Consider the following 18,549-nt stretch of genomic DNA (forward strand, 5'->3'; position numbering starts at 1 on the left):
TGAATGTGAAAAAATGCTTTAAAATATAATTGAGAGAGTGGATCCAAAGAGTTTTTAAAATCTGCAGTTTTATGTAATGACGATAATATCGTATAAACTGGACACGCATATCCTAAATCAGCCTATCATGATCGAAATCGATTCTCTTCATTATTACCGTTTATTGTGTTACTCAACTGCTGTTGCTTTTCACTTTGGAGTTTCTGGTTTTGCAAACTATTCTCCAATATCTTCAGTATATACTTCGAGTCGTTTCAGGACTATTTTCAAAGTAACTCAGTTCAGACCGTCTGCCCTTAATTCCTCTAGAAGGAAACTAGGTCTTGTTTACGTTCCACAGCTCGATTCGTAAGTCTCAGCTTCTCTACACGTGTAAAGTACAGCTAAACTTCTGCAATAATTTTTTGTTGCCCTCGATAAGTCGTGGAAAGTCTTCGACAGTCCCAAGGATGAGCAGTACTTTGACTGGATCAGATGTTGTCAGTCAATCTTCCATAAAGAGATATGAAGAAGGTCCTCTTTTCAATCAAATGGTATTGAAAATTGTTTTCTTATGTTTCAACTCAACTTTTATCTTTCCAGGTAACTTATAACGATGTAGCTTATCTTGCTGGTCAGGTTGCGCCCGACACTTCCGATCAGACTGTGAAGGGTCAAGCAGAGCAGATTTTCGCTAGAATCGATCAACTTTTAAAGGTTGCAGGTAACATTTTTTTCAATCTTTGTTGTATTTTCTGATATCGTTTGGTAAGGAACGGATAAGACCAGGTTGTTATCTGCAAACGTCTGGCTGAAGGATATACAGCACGTTGCAGAGTTTAACGAAGCGTGGAATTCTTGGATTGACTCAACCAATAAACCTGTTCGTGCCACTGTGGAAGCAAAATTGGTATTTATTTACATGTTGTTTCTTGTCGTGATATCTCATGTCTGAATAGGTTCGTCCTGAACTCCTGGTTGAAGTGCAAGTAACCGCAGCTTTGCCAAGAAGACTAACTCCTGTGCAAACCAATCTCGCTGCTGCAGCAGTTGGTCCATATCATCAGGTAAGTGAAACGACTGGAATGAATGTTGTAGTTGACATTTTCAAGGGTATTGTGCTGGATAATGGAACGATCTATGTTAGCGGATGCATTGGTGCGTTGTTATTATCTTTCTTGTTTCAAACTTCTTTTACACTCCATTGCGCAGGTCTTAATCCTCAAACTGGTTCCTTGATCGATAGCACAGTAGTAGGCCAAGCTAAACAGGCAAGTATCTGGCAATGTTTTTGGAATGGAAATGTTTAATTATTCTGATAGGCATTATCCAATATGAAACACATTTTAAGAGCAGCAGGTGCAACTCCAGAACGAGTAACGAAAACATTGGTATTACTCAAAAATATTGAAGACTTTGAACGAGTGAATGAGATTTACAAGTCATTTTTCAATAATGGTGCCTATCCGTCTCGATCCTGTTTTGCCGTGAAAGAGCTTCCAAAAGGTGCTCTTGTAGAATTTGAGTGTGTTGCTCAGCTTGAGTGATTAAAGAAACGATGACTTTTGATAATCCATTATTTCTTGGTTCAAATTTTCCCAAATTTTTCGACACGAGAAGACTTTTCGATTATGCAATTTGGGTGCGCAACCAATTCTATTCGGAAAAACGTAGACACAATCCATTTCGTGGTTGTCAGCCGTCCTTCACTCTTCAGCCAAACCTAGGTCAGAAATGCGAAGCAATCTTATGAAACTGATTAAACGTTGCTTATATAGAGACGGGCTTACAAATACGTACAAAAATACCCATCCTGTATAGCCGTGGAACAAATATCCACCATTTCCCATATGACGTCACTGTAATGTTCCAAGAGACAACGTCCACTACAACGAAAGGTTCTCCAGAGTCTGAAAGAGAAAAAGAAGGAAAAGATATGCAAAGTCCTATACTGAAACTTCCTTCGATTGGAACGATTCTAAAAGGTAAAATCAAGTGCATATGAGTGCTTTTATTCTTACTGTATTGTACCAAGAAAAGGAGCAGTTTTCCACTGAAAGCGAAAGGACAAAAACATTTACACTTCAACAAGACAAATCAAGGGTCCACTCTGAGTATCAACCAAGTTGGAAAGCAAGTTCTTCTATTCAACCACTGCCTGAACAAGCAGAACTCAAAACGACAGAAAAAAGCTCTCAAGAGTATGAACTATTTCCGCATTTTCTTTCGGAAGACGTAGTACGAGGTTTTCAAATGCCTCCATTGAAATCTACGACGATTTACTCTGAAAGATGCGTGCGACCAACGGCAAGTGCAAAGCAACTTGTAAAGGACTTCTCGGGGACACGGAAAACTTTAGAAGCGGGAGAATATTCTGTGACTAGTAAAACAACAGAACTTAAGGAAGAAGTAGCTGAAAGACGAACTGGAGGCTATGCTGGTTTAGGAGTAACAGGTAGTTCTGGATATTCAGAATCTTCCAAGAAACTTTTCATAGGTATGTGAAGCTGCTTTCTTTAGAATACACTGAATGCTTCTTTGGGATACCTTCAAGCAGGTTCTAGCACTGTTGGAGAACTTTCTAAAATTCCTCGGTTACAAATTTCATCCATATTAGAAGAGAGGAAACCAACTGGCAAAACGGTTTCTGTGAGTTCTTCAGACTGGAAGGAGATCGGAGAAGGTAGTTTCGATAGTCACTCTGTGGAAGAACCTATAGCCTCTATCGATCCACGTTCTATGTTAGCTTCCTCTTCTACGTCAAAACTATCATCACAAGTACTTTCTGAAAAAGATAAACACGCACTTCGACTGATGAGGAACCGTCTTTCTGCTGAGAGGTCTAGAAACCGCAAAAGACAGCGCATGCAAACTCTTGAACAAGAAGTTCGCGAAAAGGAGGAAACAATTGGCCTCCTAAGAGAAGACATGAATGCTCTCTTGCGTTATGTGGAACGCTTGGAAGCTTTTTGTAAAGTGTTAGATGTACCAAGCAGTGAATTGACAAGACCAGAACTTAATTATAAGCCCTAGTCGTTTATTGACTTTCCAAGGTGTTCATGTAGATCTTCTTTTCCACATGGTCTAACATTGTATTTTGAAAACGATTTATTGTTGCATATAACCAATGCCTTATATGCTTTTAGTAGGTGTCAGTAACGAACTTGAAAGGATTATTATTCGCCGTATTTTGCAGGAGTAAAATCTCGACGCTTAGTCAGACAGAACTATTTATGCACTAATTTATAAAGAAATTGTTTCAATTATAGTTTCTGCCAGCTCTATCTTTAATAGTTTTGGAAGCAGTCAGCTTAGAAGCGTTATTCCTTCAAAATGCTTACATAGTTCTGTTTAAGGCTTCTGTAGCATATTTTCAACAGATTAGAGTTTTTTTGGACATATTTTCTTGATGATTGGTTATTAAGATAAAGGTATTTACGGTCGTCTAGTTTTGCTTCGAAAGAGAGCAAAGAACCCTCTTTCAAATTCATTTGGCGGGAAATTTAATTTTTCCGATCTTTTCTGTTGGCCACCGAAGACTTGCGATTGACGTGTCCGTTGTCCAAATATGTTTGGGGTTCTGTTGCTTTTTCTATAACTTTGAGATTTTGCATGAAAACTCCTAAAACGCTAGTTTCTGGTGGATACGATCATAGTATTCGCTTTTGGGACTTGAAAACAGCGAAACCGATAAGAAGTGTTCCTTTTCATTCCTCACATATAAACCAAGTCAAGTTCTCCTTGGATGGAAGGCTCTTAGCTGTCTGTGGTAACCCATTGGTGGAATTCTATGATTTGAGAACCAATACAGAAAAAAGTGTGCATACTATCAATTTTCATAGCAACAATGTTACTTGTTTGGCTTTTAAAGATCATGGTCCATTCATAGCTACTTGTTCTGAAGACAAGTCCCTAGGTTTGTGGGACCTTCGAATCATCTCTCCACTACAGAGTTGGAAGAGTTCGTTTCCTTTCAGTTGCATATGTTATGGAAGAGACGAATCAGAGATAATCACTTCAGACTACAGTGGGGCTGCAAGGATATGGGACATTGCGACCCAGAAAGAATCCGGTCGATTGAAGACTCGTGACTCTTCTATTCTCACAGGATTTCTTTATGAAAGAGCCCATTCACTCTTCATCATGTTTGGAAGCTCTGGATTTGTATATATAAGCTTGTTGAGACCAAAAAAGGCCTCTGCAAGTCTTCGAGTTGAACATACCTATGTATATGGAAAGTCCAATTATGAAGTTGAACACGAAGCAAAGGGATATTTTGAAAAGATAACCAAACTCCGCGCCACAAAGAGATATGTACTAAAAGCAAGTTTATCGGATGAAGGTTTACTTTTGGCAAATGCAAATGAAGATGGCGACATTAAGTTATGGGGAGACAAGAACAATCCTGACGCATATAATGAAAGCAGATGGCAACAACAAGTTACTCTTGGTAGGCACCAAAAATGGGTTTGGGATTGTCAGTTTCTACCTGAAACCAAGTATTTAGTTTCTGCATCCTCTGATAAAAAGATTCTGTTATGGAATTGGGAAAAGCGACTTCTTCTACAGGAATTTCTAGGTCATGAGAAGACAGTGACATCGTTAGACGTAAGTGTTAGTTGAAGTGTTAGTTTATGTTTGGGTTTATCATTTAGTTTTATTGGCTTTACTGTCCATAAGTGTAATAAATGAATGGGAGCTTTCAAGAATGACTCAAGATGTGATAAATTTCAATGTCAGTACAACTTTTTGTGGCACGTGAAGATGACAACACAGCAGGAGGATGTATATTACTTTTCTTTTGGAGCAAATATGAGCCCTGATGCCTTTGGTCCTAAAGCCAAAGGAAGATATAACCAACGAAATTGTTTTCCAAAGGAAGCTTTTCCTGCAAAATTGTCAGGTTGGAAGTAAGTGTTTCTCCTTACTTTTTGGCGCTATTGAATATGCGAATAGGTTAGTTTTCAACTTGAGGGGCGTTCCTGGAGTTGAACCTGGTTTTGGTAATATAGTTCCCGATAAAGATAGTTGTGTCCACGGCGTGTGTTATTTACTGAAACAAGAAGATTTTTTAAGGCTACGACAGTCAGAATTCACTTATGACGTGAAGTTACTTGAAGTTGAAGAATATAATCAGCGAAAAGTGACTGCGAACGTTTTCATTGTGACGGATAAGAAGCATTTGGAACCTTGTCCGAAGTGCGCGATTCCTTCCAAACGTTATCGAGATTTGCTAGTCTCTGGTGCGAAGCACTGGAATCTTGATAGAAGATATATTGAATTTTTGGAAAGTGTTCCCTATCCGAAGCCTTCTATTTTTTCCAAGGCATTGTCTTTATTTTTGTTTTGGTTTTTGTTTTATTTTCTTTCTTTCGTGGGAATACCTTTAAAGGTTCGAGGTCGTTTATTTCGTTCCTTTGCTACTTGGCTTTGGAAAGTAGTAGATTGGAAGAGAAGTTGGTTTCATCCGCATTCTTATTAGTAATATTTTGGTGTAGTTAAGTCATTAAAGCTGAAGTTGTTTTGAAATTTGAATCTCTGATAGACATAGCACTCTTAAGTTAGAGAATGCCTTATCTATTTTCATTCTTCTAAGATGGAATATCATAATATCGAGCAAAGTATTTATTTATGAGTCCATTACGTTTCTCAAGAACGATGGTCAATAGCAATTATGAAGGATAGTCATCTTTCCTATTATCCTTACACATCTTTCAAAGTTCATACGTAAAAAAAACAAGTCAGATTGATACTGAAATATTTACTTTTATGTATTCTTTCGTAAAGTGTTGTTCTAGCGTGTTGGAAATGCAACTTAGAAAGCTTCCTTCAGACGACTCCGTGATGAACCGTTTCATTATTCCAAAAATGAATCGTGCTGCATTTGTTTTGGGTCGTTGGTTGCTTGGCGGCTATTGCTTTTGCAAGTCGAGTTTTGTCCGAGTTTCCTGCCAAAGCAACCTATTTCGTGGATCTTCAAAGAGCTATTTTTGGAACACAAATAGGAGAGCTGCGTTTATTAGAAGGACTATATCGTTGACGCCAATCAATATGGCCGCGTACAGAGAAGAACCAACCAATTTTATTGTGAAGAATAGATCCAGATTTTTGAAACATTTTTCAGATACTAGAGATGCCAGTTTGGCTACAAATATAGACGTCGTACTTAAGGAAGAGCTGGAAAAATATTTAGAAACGCAGTCCTCGTCTTTGAGAGCTTGGCTTCATTCCAATTCTTTTGTTCCTTTCAAGGGGAAGGAAACCAATTGGATAGCCGTACCTTCCGTAAACTTTCCAGGGAAAATAGAAAAACTTGTGGTTGTTTTGGGTGATGGTACCAGCTTCGGAGGTTGTCGCTGGATGGGATTTGCTTGCCTTTCGAATGCAGCTCCTGCAGGCTTATACAAAATGGGATTTGTATCCGAGAAAGTAATTGAACAAGGGTTTACTTCAACACGTGCCGCCTTTGCTTGGGCTTTAGGTGCCTACAGTTTCCCAATCTATAAAGGAGCTAGTGCAGTAAAGAATAACGCTGTCGTTTCCGAAAGTACACTAGATCCTGCATTTTTGCCAGTTCTCATATGGCCTGATGACTGTGACAGAAAGCTAGTAGAATCTTGTGCTTCTGCTACCTTTCTGGTTCGAGACATGATTTCCACACCAGCAGAGGATATGGGACCTTCTGCAGTTGAGAATATTGCACGTCTTTTGGCTGAAGAGTATCCAGGAGCTACTGTGCGTTCTGTCATTGATGAAGCCTTGATCAAGGAGAATTTTCCTCAAATCTATATGGTTGGTCGTGGTGCCAGTAATAAGAACCGAGCCAGGATGATTGAACTTGTTGCTGGGGATCCAAACCAACCAACTGTTTGCTTGTTAGGAAAAGGAGTTTCGTTCGATAGTGGCGGACTTGATATTAAATCTGCTTCAGGTATGAGACTTATGAAGAAAGATATGGGTGGAGCTGCTCATGCTTTTGGACTCGCTTCAATGATATTGTCTTCTAAGTATGTTTGTCTGGGCGCTTGTGACTATTGTTATCTTATAATTCTTTTAGGCTACCGATTCATTTGCGTGTTATTATTTCTGCAGTTGAAAATGCCGTAGATGGAGAGTCTTATCGACCTGGTGATATTATAAAAGCTCGAAATGGTTTGACTACGGAAGTTTGTAATACGGACGCGGAAGGTCGTTTGATCCTTGCAGACGCCCTCGTTTATGGATGTGAATTTTCACCAGAACTTATTGTTGATTTTGCAACTCTTACTGGTGCAGCAAGAGTAGCTCTCGGGACAGATGTAGCAGTTTTCTTCAGTAACAATGATCGGACCGCAGAGAAACTTGGTGAAGCTGCTGTTCAAGTAGATGATCCTGTTTGGAGATTACCTTTGTATTCTGGATATCGTGCACAACTAGATTCGAAACTTGCGGACTTGAAAAATATAGGTAAGTATCTCTATTGATGTCATAAAGTTTTGTTAAACAGCGACAATTATTCAGGAGAAGGTAGTACTGGAGGCTATGGAGGTGCTATTTTAGCAGCCTTGTATTTGAAGGAGTTTGTTACTTGTTCTGTTCCGTGGATTCATTTTGATATCATGGCGTATAATTTAGCTTCAAAACCTGGAAAACCTGAAGGTGGTGAGGCCATGGGAATGCGTGCCGTATTTCGGCTTCTTCAAGACAAATATGGAAATCCAAGTCATTTAGGAATGATATGAGTGGCTGATTGTTTCAAATAATAAAATATAGTTTTGAGATATCATTCATCTTTTGCTACTCTCAAGTTGGCTCCCAGTAAATGAACTTGAAAGGCGAGAGTTTGGATAATGTTAAGAGTGATTATCCTAGCAGTGAACCAACCTTATCCTAGTAATGAGTTGACAATCTCAACTTGTGTACCGAGATTGAAAAGTAACATCATTATCATTGCTTTCGTACTTGAAAGCAAGCATCTTATTTCTTAAAAAGGAAAATAGCAAAAAGAGATATAGTTGTACTCATACAGAAAGCTGTTGATAAACAATTCGTATGGACCGCCAAGTGTTCGTTTATGAGAAGTATTATTATTATTATTATTATTATTATTGACAAGAAGGTCGTTCATATTTCTCCAAAGATTTCCGCAGACTAGCTATATAAACAGCGTTGCTTAGTGATTTTATCTTCTCTTTTCCGTACTACTTACTTATTGTGGAGTCCTTTCTCTTTATTTCTTCCCTTGCAGTCCGGAATAAAACAGATATGTTATATAACAAGATTTCCTTCTCTGTTTGTAACCTTGCTCTCTCAGCTTCGATTCTTGAAATCTCTAGTTTGAGTTTCTCTAGAATATCAATTATCAACAGAATACGCTCAGGATACGTCTATAAACTCACCATAGTCTTCTCGAGTTATTTCGCTCTTCTCCATCGATTCAAAATATACGGTATTTCCTTTATACGCCAAATTGCATTTCATTATGTTACTTTGTGGATGCTTTTGATGGACATCGTAAACATGTGATCATTATGACATAATTAATTTTCTTCATTCATAGTGAGCATTTGTAATCCTACATAGATTGCACGGTTTGGGTCTCACAAACAATTTCACTAGAGCCAACTCCTATCTCTTTAGGATATCATATGCATATGATAGAGCCATAATCTTATGGTTCTTTGAACACTGCAAACTAGAGTTGTTTCCATAAAAGCGATTCGTAGTATTTGCAGTTTCTGAAAAGAATTCTTGCTACAACATTTATTAGAACGTGGAAAGTTTCAAGAAAATACAAACGAAATAGACTGGCACTTGGCTTGTGTCAAAGGATATCAAAGTATTGGCAAGTCCAATGCCAAGCTATGGCTTTCATCTGCATTGACATGATGACTCTTTGTTCATGAAAATGTTCAAACAAAGAAAAAATAAACAAAAAATAAGTTCTTGATACTATTTTCCAATGTGAAGAATATAAACATTTGCCAATCTTTCTACTCAGGTCTTGAAGTTAAGTATGGAAGAACACAAAGTAAAATAGACTATTTAGATTGAACCATATCCATCCTTCTACAAGACTTCAATCTGTCGCGTCAAGACCATCCAAACCAACATTTTTCTGTGAGATCACTTAAAGCCTAATTGTACATGATAACTACATTGTTTTCAATAAATACAAGTCTCCTGCATCAAAACCAGAAGAATATCATTTCACTAACTGTCATATTCTTTGGTCCACAAAAGACTTTCATCTTGCAATTCATTGTGAATGGCACAAAAAATGCAACTTGCTTATCGCCACATATTATTTGTACCAGAGCAAACTAGTCGCCAAACTATGTTTCACGGCAACAGCATAACAAGTTTCTTCGACAAGACATTATTGTCTAAACTTGTATTCAATTCTTACAAGACCAAAAACCAAAAGACACTCAAGTTCACCGTTTCAAAGGTTTGTGGTCACAAAATGATACAAATAATAAGAGACGTGACTTCACACAGTAGTACTCCTTGTTTGAGTATATTTCAGAAAATTGAGAAATAATCAACTACTTCAAGTTCTTCTTCAAAGTTACGCCAAGTTAGTTTTCATAGACAAGATGATTGAATTGTACAGAAAGTTGTGTCAAAATGCATCCTACATATTACTTTTCTCTATCATTTGTGGTCCAAAAGTTGTCATTCCGTCGCTTTGCGATAAACTCTTGAGAAATATGAAGTATGTGAACTTTTCTGAAAACTTTCGCGTCAAGATGACGAATATACCTCCACCACCACATGAGACTGTTGCTTTAGGAGTTGATCACTTCGCTTATGAACAACTTACAGTCGGAATACTAAGAGATGCGGTGTTGGAGTTTGTCACCATCCAGAAACTGTGGTTACCACTGGAACCACGAATAAACGAGTTTCGTTGGTATGTATTGTAACAAGTCTGACGGATATTTCACATATGTGCACAAGATATCTGATATATTGGCCACAGCAATTCACTGTTCCCTGACTTGTACTTTACGGACCAAACTTAAATATTTGATAGGGCACTAAAAAGTACGCTTCTCGGCAAACCATCCTGGAGAGTTAATCTGAACAGATGGTGTCCGTTTTGGTTCAGTTTCAACACCTATGAGTTATGGGATCCGAACAGCAAAAAACCTCTGCGTGTACTTCATACTGACGAAACTTTATCTGATCTTTTGATCGAGCATACAAAAGCACCAAGAAGAGTCTTTTTCTTTGTGGAGGAGTTGAAAACCCAACTTCAGTGGAAGCCAAAGGTATGCCAATATTCGTTCTTTACTCTGTGGTTTTGCTGAGCACAGTTGAAATCAAAACAGATTTCTTACAAAGATAATATGTTGAAAACAAACTATCGAGATAGGAATACAACAAACTCTGACAAGAAAGCGGACGAAGAAAAAATGCTGATGACGCTGTCCAACTGGGACAGCTGCTCTGATACAAAATGCCAAATGCAATGGAAACAATCACCTATTCAAAGTCTTTCTTTTGTGACTTGCTTTAGTTACCCTGTTCTAGTGCCAATAGTTCTACCAGTTTACACTGTCTTTGGGGTAAATACCGCTGGCTTAGACCCACTAAGATATGGAGCAACTCCCGAAAACAGTCAGTCATAACACAACCAAGTATCTGTGTGCAAGTCTTCCTGAGGATTTACGTTATCTATTCTGTTTGATTACGTGAATGAAAATGTTTCAATACGTGCCCTAACTGTGGGCTCTTTGTTTTTCTATTTCTCTGACCATCAACATCTCTCTTTCAAACAGCACATTTATCCAAACCTGATTCTTTACCTATCTATCTGTCTTGAAATAAGGTTTTAAGAAACCAAGTAATGAATAGTCTGGTATCTTTCTAAAAAAACTCATTCTAACACTAAACTTATTGTTGTTGCTTCGGTTAGATGTGTTGGAAAAACTTAGGAAATTGTTACCATTTCCACTCAGAATATCCCAGACTCACAAGATTTCCAAAATGATGATGAGAAACGTTGTTGCAATATCACACTAGACTCTAGTTTGTTCGAGACAGCACATGTAATATTATCAAGCAACATGTGCTATAAATACTAAAGGAGTGCTTTGACCAAAGACTTGCCTATTTGCTTTAGAATATGGGACTTTTTTCAGCTTCCGAAGAAAATGGCCTTGTTTCGAAAGCAGCAAATCAATGCAAAGTAGAAGGGTGTTGATCAAGTCAAAAACTCTTTTTTTAAGGATTCAATAACTTTTGGATGCAGCTTTTTTGCTGATTAACTCGGAGTCTCTGATTTGTTGTTCTGTGTCCAGCTAGTAGATATGATCTCATTTGTATGCTCAAGTGAGAAAAGCAAAAAGAAGCAAAGCGTAACTTTTATTCTAAAGTGTTTTGCCTTGAAGAACATAGAGTCGAGAAACATTTCCTAAGACTTACTATGGTATAGAGAAAGATATTTTTTTGTCATTCCAAAGTATTTTGATATTCCCCACCTAGGTTTTGCAGCTGCTTATGAAACTCGCGTCTTATTGCATATACTTATAGTATAAAATAAGAAGAATAGAAGTGATATTTCCGATCATAAAAAAAACTTAGTTCATAAAATAAGATAAAGTTTATACTGGCTCCTCTTTCATTCCTTTCATAGGCTCCTGTCCATCTGCTTGACCTCAATAAAGTCACTCGATGATTTAAAGTAACTTAAAAAACCAACCATTTATCAAGTTCTCGTATAGATATACGCAATCTATCGTCAACATCAACGACAATCTACTTGTATGCAAAGAGAGACTTGTGTACTTAATTTTCACGTTTACTTGTGTTTCGTTGTGCAGGATTCAGGTTTCGTAATATTAAATCAACTCGAGATAACTTTTGCATTACTTAGATTCCATCAATAACAGGTTTTTGTTATGTATCCGAATCCAAAAAATTGGAAACGAAGCGAACCTTGATAACCAGTTATAATTAGATGTTTGACTTGACAATCGCAATGCAGGAATCTTACGTGATGGTGCGTTATAAGTGAGTTAATACGATGCGAAATAAAAGACTCTAAGAGAATTGTCGCTAAACAATTTTAAGAAATTTCATACAAATTTAATATCGATGCCAGTTAATCTTAGACACTGTATCGAGAAACCTCACTTCTTGCTCTCAAGATATTCGCAATGAAAACTTGTTTCTGCCACAATTCAGTGACAATTTACTTTCAAAGAATTCATCCAGCCATATAAAGTAAATATAGTCTTCTTTTGCAATCCTTCTAATATAATGCATTTTCATGCCATTGAAATCGAACACTATTCCTCAGGTTGAGAACTGAATTTTCCACAAGTTTGAAAAAGCTTTGTGTTGACAGTCAATCATAGATGACTTTCTAAACATTTTCAAGGGACTCGTCAGCTTGGAGCCCTCAAAAACCCTCAACAATGCAGTAAAGAGCACCACAGTCTGAGAACATAGAGATAAGTTTTCTTCATTTGTACTTTTTTTCGACTAGGTTTTTCTTCATTCAATTTCGATTATCTTTAAAACGTGTAGAAATTTCTGCGATATACATGTTAGCTTTTATTTGCGACTTTGTGCACAATATGTAAAGAGAGTGGATATGAAAAATTGATGACCTTTGGTCGTCTAAAATAGGATGTGTGAATACGGAATTTGTTGAAAGACTGAAATCCAATTTTTGTCAAGTAGACTTCTTTGGCATATATATAGCCTGGTTACTGTTTTCACAAGATATGGTTCCATAATAATACAAGTTATCTTAAGTTACGGCTTAACCAAGGGTGAGAGGTAGCAGTCAACTCTTTCACTTGCTGTAGGAATGGGAGACAGTTTCAAACTGTAATTTTCGCTACTTTAGGTTGAATTATTGCAGAACATTTGTAATATGCAAATTTTAGATGAGTGAATGTAAGAATTAGGCTTTATATTCCCAAGATCAATTATCTCGGCGAGATAGATCTGAAAACTCGAACTGCAAATATGCGGGTGACAAATAAATAGGGTGTTCATATCCAACGGGGAGGACTATATTGGACTTGTAAAAATTACGAATTGCAGAGGAAAGTATGCTGTAGAAAGTATTGTTAGAATTTGGCTTCCAACTATAATGAGACTCATTCATCGTGGATGAGTATGTTGAAGTTTTAAGAAAGGTAATTAGAGAATATACAGTTAGTGTCCATGAGATTGGCTCTCCATAATCTATTATTTCTAGACTCTCATAGTGGAAGATTGAGTCTTCCAAGTTCAAGTTTGTTAAATTCTCTCAACATAGACTCCATGGACCTCTTGTGACTTACTTTGGCTGTTTTCAACGCCACGCTTTTGAAGTTAATCTTCTTCGAGTCATCTCATGGCATGGTTTTTAATATATTGAACCTTTAAAAGATGAAAAATTCGCAGAGTTTCAGAGATAATCTGAGTAACTTGCTTTACTAAGACAGCATCATGAAAAGTTCATTGTAAAAAAGAAAAGTATCATGACAGATTCAAGCTCCTATTTACTAAACTATCGATGTTCCGTAGGCAAATGGAATGGAACTCTATGTTACTACCCTCTTATTTTAACGGAGGCGGTTTGTTATACTTGAAGATATAACATTGGGTTGTTAGAAATATTTCAAGCCGAAAGTTCATATTAGATTATTGTTGAAAATTTCCCTTATAATAAAGTGGAAAGATGAATTAAATGATTCTTTTCATTTTCATCTCATTTTTCACAAGTTTCAATGAAAAAATGCACCAGGATTCAAGTTTGGCGATTGAATGTGTCTTCACGAAAGCTTTTAGGTTGTAGGAGGTTTGTTTGACTGGATGCTAACAGTATTTGGAGTTCGAATCGAAAGCGTAAAAGTGACTTGTTTACTTTCAATACCAATCTATGTATTTATCCAATTTATCATTAGGAAAGAAACAGGAACGAGTCTTACAGAGATATGACGAGTTTATAAAGAGAGGACGAGTACTTTTGCCCGTTTGTCTATCCCAGAAGACAAAGTTCAACTATCTGTATTGTAGAGACTCGAGTCGCAATTTCACCCTATTGTTCTGGTAGAATATTCTTTTTCCTCTAAACAATTGGATTGGTGTTGGTATGATATGTCATTAACTCCAAACTGTTATTGTAACTTTACTAAATGTTATTTATTCATCTGTTTCACTGTGAGACTATACTTCACAATAAACCAGTCAATTTCAAACTTGAGAATATACTTAGACTACAATGACAACACACACTCGCTGCAAGTCGTATCCAACTTTGAGTATTGCTTCAAACTTTCAAAACCCCCTTTTGAGTTGTTTGGTTAAGAACAAGATAAAATGAAATATGTTGACACTAATAATCTTTTGCCTTTAGGTGAAGAAAAAGGCTAAAAAACTGGAGTACGATGTGAGAATATTCAACTCATACTTTCATAACCCAAAGTACAACAACTACTAGACCACGGAAGCTTGGTTAGTAACTGTTTGGTACACGGGTAAAGTTTTTTTTGGACTTGACAAAGACAATTCGACGTTTTGTGTAAACAGGCGAGGAACATATCCAAATGGCACCAGGAAAAAGAAAAACGTCACTTTTCTTTAGGGAAATAAAATATAACTATTGGTCTTTTTCCTTTACTACCAGAGTCTATCTTATTGACTCATCACATTCAGGTAAATATTTAGCTCTCTCAAAGATAATATAGATTGGAAAATATCGTCTACTAGCGAAAGAAAGAATAACTCTAGAAAATTTGGAAAGAGAATATTTCATGTCCTCTTTGCACGTAAAAAAAAAAGGTAAATCGTGAAATATACGTGCTACGAAAAGCAAAAGCATCTCCACTTCTGCTGTTATAACAGTCAAAACTCTCAAGTTCTTTACGTAAGATATAACCAAGACCTTTGTAACTTTTCCAATGCTAGGATTGGATAATCGAACAAAGATTATACTTTGAAGGAAATATTACACTTTTTACACCGCAAGTTGATAGAATTGCTCCCGTTGAAGTTGGGAAAATGACCAGTTTGCACTTTCAAGCAGCTTTCCGAGGCTATGTTAAGGCCAACGAAGGAAGATTCTCAGTTTGAGAACAAGTCAAAGGTAGTTGCAATAGAACTGAAACTTACCTTGCAAAGATAATGTTGGTCAAACTCAACTTTGTTGAAAGGCTTTAACGTCGCTAGAGAGTTGACAGAACTTCCTGACAACGCTATCTTTCTCCTATAGCAACATAACTATGGTATCAAGATAAATTCTATCTAGACCAGTTATTATACCAATAGCTTTTTAAATCTCCTTTAGTGGAATATTTTCTTCAATAAAACTCACTAAACATAAAAGACTCCATATCTCCTGTGAAAGCATTTGCTCAAAATCGAGTAAAGCAGGTCAACATCTTCAATGTTCGATAATAGAATAAAAGAAAATTTTGTATTTATCAGTTGCAAATACAACGAATGAAACATATTGAAAAAATGACAAAACTCTCAAATACATTCATCGTTCGTTAGCGAGATATGACCTTATAGAAGATCTTATCTTCAACCTCAACGCAGGTTTATCTATACCCAAGTCCCTTAAAATTTCTTTGGTCACCGCTGGAAGCTCGTCCATATCAATATCTTCCACTTTCGGAAGACAATAAGCAACATCTTCTTCAGAAAGACCACAATATTCTCTTAGGAAAGTATTCCAATCAAATGACGAAGACAAAGAACTCGATGCTGCAACCCTTTGTTCGCCTCGTGTATCTCCTTCTTCCACTTGCATAACATTCCAATTCATAACTGGGTTACCCCTCTCCATGGATTGAATATTCCTCTCAGAAGACTGCTCAAATGGTGCACGACTCAACAGGTCTATCAATGAATTTTCCAACAGATTTGAAAGTGGTCTGAGTTGGTCCAACCATAATGGATGGTCTCCAAAAACTCTATCTAGATCTTCACTAGCCTTGCAACCTAAAAAAGATTTGAGAGAGCTGGTAGAACATACTACAACTTGACAATGAGGAGGAATCCATAGCCATTCTTCCCTTGTATTCTGTGGTTTTGTCGCAGAATTGATAGGACTAGAGACAATATGATTGTTATGGTCTTCATAATAAATTCCACTATCCAATACCCAATTTTGGGAGTCATTCAGCTGTTTGGATACTTCTGCAGTATACTTGTTGCTTACAATAAACTGAATTGCCATTATATTATGATTCTCCAAGTCCAATTGTGACGCAACTGGATGTAAAAATTTAGCACATTCTGCTTTAATCATAGAACGTCCAACACCAGGACTTGACATTTGATAACACTTCAATGCAATCCCAATCAAATAGATCCTCCGTTTGTTCAAAATATCACTTGCACTGGTTTCAGTTTCCATGGATATTTGCTCTACAGAAGATGCATCTTGTCCAATAAGAATAGAATTGTCGCTAGTTTGTGTTACTCGAATAAGAACATCAGGTCCACTGGAGTTTTGCCTTGTAGGAATAAATATTCCATCATTTGATAACCAAGTTTCAAACAACGGCTTCCAAGCACTCACATGATAAGTTTCTTCGCTGGCACTATGAATACCAACAACTGTGGAACTCAATGCTGGAACACACTTGAGAATAGGATCCTTTTCGAATTCTCCTAACACTCTCCGCCCAACTTTTATAGGAATATCTTCTACAAGACTATGCCGAAATAGACTCAATTCACCCAATCTGGAACAAAAACACCATCGAACATAAAGAATAAGAGTAAATATAATTTCAAACTTGAAACCACGACTAGAAGGTGAGTCAAAGCGACTAATGGATGAAAACAAACTACAAATAAAACGAATAGGAGGAACATCCCAGCATTCAATTTCGATATACTTTAAAGCAATTTTTGGAAAAACCAACTTGACAAATGTTTGTTCTATTGGGTTGAGACTTGCTTCAATCTCTTCACCGTGTTCATTCTTAGAACAATTTTCGTAATAAAAACCAAAATGATTAGCAATATCCAGAACATATTTGGAATCAAGTCCCATAGATACACCACCCAACAGAGTCTCTTCCATAGGAATACGAAATTCTAACATACTCGCGAGAAGCATAGCAGTGAAAGTAGTCATTGCCTCTGGTGTCCTATGAGAAGGTCTCACCGAAAGCGAAGAGTCAGGAGGAATTTGCTCTATTCTACTTTGGATTTCATCCTCTGAAGGATCAATGGATCTCGAAACAATTCTACAAGTCTCGCACAATTTCTTTAAAACATAAACAACGTAATAAGGAACACCACCAGTATAACTATGTATTTGTTTAAAAAACCAATCGTGTCCTTCTGGATGATTAGGAAAAAGAAGCTTTAGAATAGATTCATTATGATACGTCGTATTTTGTATAAAGAACTTGACAGTCTCTTCTGAAAAGGGATCCAAACGAAGAAAAGACAACCTTACTCGTGAAATACTGGCATCTCGTTGTCTTGTGATAATAGCATCTGATCTTCCTGCGACAACACAAATTACAAAAGGCCTGACTAACAAACTGGACAAGACTCTAAAAAAGGCACGATAAATGTTGTGCACCGGAGTTGGTCCATAACTGTATATCAAATCCTCAAACTTGGAGAATTTAAAACCTTCTAAAGCTCCAATTTCGTCAATGAATAGATATAAATAACGTTTTTGGGTAACTTGCAAGAGTTTCTGCAGCCATTGTTTGCAACTATTCATGCAACAAAGAACTTGAGATAGCAATTCTGAACCGTTTGGAAACTCAGCAAGTGCCTTCTTGCTTATCCACTTCAAAAGTGTCGTTTCAAAACTAGTTCCGTTTGGTACTTCAACAAGGTTCAACTTGACATATAAAGTTTCATTAAGCAAAGCGTCCAATGCACGTTCGCCTACATTTTCACCCCTTGCAACGCCAGGAAACATATTGTTCATATTCAAATAACGCAACAAGCTCTCTTTGTTGGCCAAAAGAAAGGTTTGGAAATTCTCCCCAAAAGTGCTTTTACCACTCCCATACATTTGGGGTGCATAACACACGTTTGGTCGCTGACCTTGGATTACACCTTTTGAGTCCGAAGGATAAGTAGCTTCAAAAGCGTTTAGAACTTGTAATATCGCTGATTCTCTATTGACGAGGGGATATTCTAAACCTGCAAGGTGGATTCTTTCCATACTTAGCTGCCCATGAAGTTGGACAATGAAAATCGTTTACTACAAAATAAGACTACGACAGTTATGGTAATCTCCATTCATTTCAGAATCTTTTGATAAAGAAAGTTTAAGAAACTCCACATCCTTTACAAAATATTAAATTTCAAATATTTCAATGATAACAAAGAAGCATTCACTAAACAACGAAAACGAGATATTCCTAAATATTTTTNGAAAGAGATGAAACTATTTCTTGTAGTGTTGAAATGCCAATATTTCTCGAATGTGGATTNTCCACAGATTTGAAAGCGTTCCTTAAATTTGATAAAATGTCTTTGCCAATAAAGTTTTCTACATCNGCTTCNGAAAGAATAACCAATTCNCAGTTGTGAGGAATCACGAAATCTTCNACACTATCGCCAGATGAATAACAACGACTACAATGATTCAAGTCC

The 18,549-nt window shown here is 37.0% G+C and overlaps 10 protein-coding genes across 10 annotated transcripts; 7 read left to right on the forward strand and 3 right to left on the reverse strand.

Annotated features, from left to right (window-relative positions):
* Nucleotides 1-103: 103 nt before the first annotated feature.
* Nucleotides 104-1,758, forward strand: Gasu_39010 (TdcF protein). The gene is made up of 8 exons (XM_005705157.1): nucleotides 104-348; nucleotides 422-533; nucleotides 583-703; nucleotides 753-889; nucleotides 939-1,046; nucleotides 1,092-1,137; nucleotides 1,192-1,250; nucleotides 1,302-1,758. The coding sequence occupies exons 1-8, from the start codon at nucleotides 128-130 to the stop codon at nucleotides 1,524-1,526; spliced, it is 1,029 nt and encodes a 342-aa protein (XP_005705214.1). The 5' UTR covers nucleotides 104-127; the 3' UTR covers nucleotides 1,527-1,758.
* Nucleotides 1,554-3,494, forward strand: Gasu_39020 (uncharacterized protein). The gene is made up of 4 exons (XM_005705158.1): nucleotides 1,554-1,706; nucleotides 1,758-1,964; nucleotides 2,015-2,476; nucleotides 2,537-3,494. The coding sequence occupies exons 2-4, from the start codon at nucleotides 1,844-1,846 to the stop codon at nucleotides 3,010-3,012; spliced, it is 1,059 nt and encodes a 352-aa protein (XP_005705215.1). The 5' UTR covers nucleotides 1,554-1,706; nucleotides 1,758-1,843; the 3' UTR covers nucleotides 3,013-3,494.
* Nucleotides 3,495-3,503: 9 nt separating this feature from the next.
* Nucleotides 3,504-4,624, forward strand: Gasu_39030 (G protein beta subunit-like protein). Its single transcript, XM_005705159.1, has one exon. It carries the CDS (start codon nucleotides 3,592-3,594, stop codon nucleotides 4,600-4,602), a length of 1,011 nt encoding a protein of 336 aa, XP_005705216.1. The 5' UTR covers nucleotides 3,504-3,591; the 3' UTR covers nucleotides 4,603-4,624.
* A 9-nt stretch (nucleotides 4,625-4,633) lies between these two features.
* On the forward strand, nucleotides 4,634-5,505 carry Gasu_39040 (uncharacterized protein). Its single transcript, XM_005705160.1, has 2 exons — nucleotides 4,634-4,889; nucleotides 4,936-5,505. The coding sequence occupies exons 1-2, from the start codon at nucleotides 4,672-4,674 to the stop codon at nucleotides 5,459-5,461; spliced, it is 744 nt and encodes a 247-aa protein (XP_005705217.1). The 5' UTR covers nucleotides 4,634-4,671; the 3' UTR covers nucleotides 5,462-5,505.
* A 218-nt stretch (nucleotides 5,506-5,723) lies between these two features.
* Nucleotides 5,724-7,740, forward strand: Gasu_39050 (leucyl aminopeptidase). The gene is made up of 3 exons (XM_005705161.1): nucleotides 5,724-6,986; nucleotides 7,037-7,425; nucleotides 7,480-7,740. Exons 1-3 carry the CDS (start codon nucleotides 5,749-5,751, stop codon nucleotides 7,698-7,700), a joined length of 1,848 nt encoding a protein of 615 aa, XP_005705218.1. The 5' UTR covers nucleotides 5,724-5,748; the 3' UTR covers nucleotides 7,701-7,740.
* Nucleotides 7,741-8,014: 274 nt separating this feature from the next.
* On the reverse strand, nucleotides 8,015-8,453 carry Gasu_39060 (uncharacterized protein). Its single transcript, XM_005705162.1, has 3 exons — nucleotides 8,358-8,453; nucleotides 8,168-8,305; nucleotides 8,015-8,113 (listed from the first exon to the last, which is right to left on the reverse strand). Exons 1-3 carry the CDS (start codon nucleotides 8,437-8,439, stop codon nucleotides 8,064-8,066), a joined length of 270 nt encoding a protein of 89 aa, XP_005705219.1. The 5' UTR covers nucleotides 8,440-8,453; the 3' UTR covers nucleotides 8,015-8,063.
* A 1,160-nt stretch (nucleotides 8,454-9,613) lies between these two features.
* On the forward strand, nucleotides 9,614-10,714 carry Gasu_39070 (uncharacterized protein). The gene is made up of 3 exons (XM_005705163.1): nucleotides 9,614-9,874; nucleotides 9,998-10,235; nucleotides 10,296-10,714. Exons 1-3 carry the CDS (start codon nucleotides 9,672-9,674, stop codon nucleotides 10,593-10,595), a joined length of 741 nt encoding a protein of 246 aa, XP_005705220.1. The 5' UTR covers nucleotides 9,614-9,671; the 3' UTR covers nucleotides 10,596-10,714.
* Nucleotides 10,715-10,783: 69 nt separating this feature from the next.
* Nucleotides 10,784-11,827, forward strand: Gasu_39080 (uncharacterized protein). The gene is made up of 3 exons (XM_005705164.1): nucleotides 10,784-10,825; nucleotides 10,902-10,999; nucleotides 11,054-11,827. Exons 1-3 carry the CDS (start codon nucleotides 10,814-10,816, stop codon nucleotides 11,157-11,159), a joined length of 216 nt encoding a protein of 71 aa, XP_005705221.1. The 5' UTR covers nucleotides 10,784-10,813; the 3' UTR covers nucleotides 11,160-11,827.
* Nucleotides 11,828-15,370: 3,543 nt separating this feature from the next.
* On the reverse strand, nucleotides 15,371-18,173 carry Gasu_39090 (archaeal ATPase / transposase). The gene has a single exon (XM_005705165.1). It carries the CDS (start codon nucleotides 18,113-18,115, stop codon nucleotides 15,449-15,451), a length of 2,667 nt encoding a protein of 888 aa, XP_005705222.1. The 5' UTR covers nucleotides 18,116-18,173; the 3' UTR covers nucleotides 15,371-15,448.
* Nucleotides 18,174-18,176: 3 nt separating this feature from the next.
* On the reverse strand, nucleotides 18,177-18,507 carry Gasu_39100 (archaeal ATPase; the record flags this gene model as incomplete). The annotated part of the gene is made up of 1 exon (XM_005705166.1): nucleotides 18,177-18,507. A coding segment is annotated over one exon (193 nt), but the record flags the coding sequence as incomplete, so codon positions are not given.
* Between the last annotated feature and the right edge of the window lie 42 nt (nucleotides 18,508-18,549).

The sequence above is a fragment of the Galdieria sulphuraria genome (assembly GCF_000341285.1).
Source record: "Galdieria sulphuraria unplaced genomic scaffold scaf_33, whole genome shotgun sequence".
Lineage (NCBI taxonomy): Eukaryota > Rhodophyta > Bangiophyceae > Galdieriales > Galdieriaceae > Galdieria > Galdieria sulphuraria.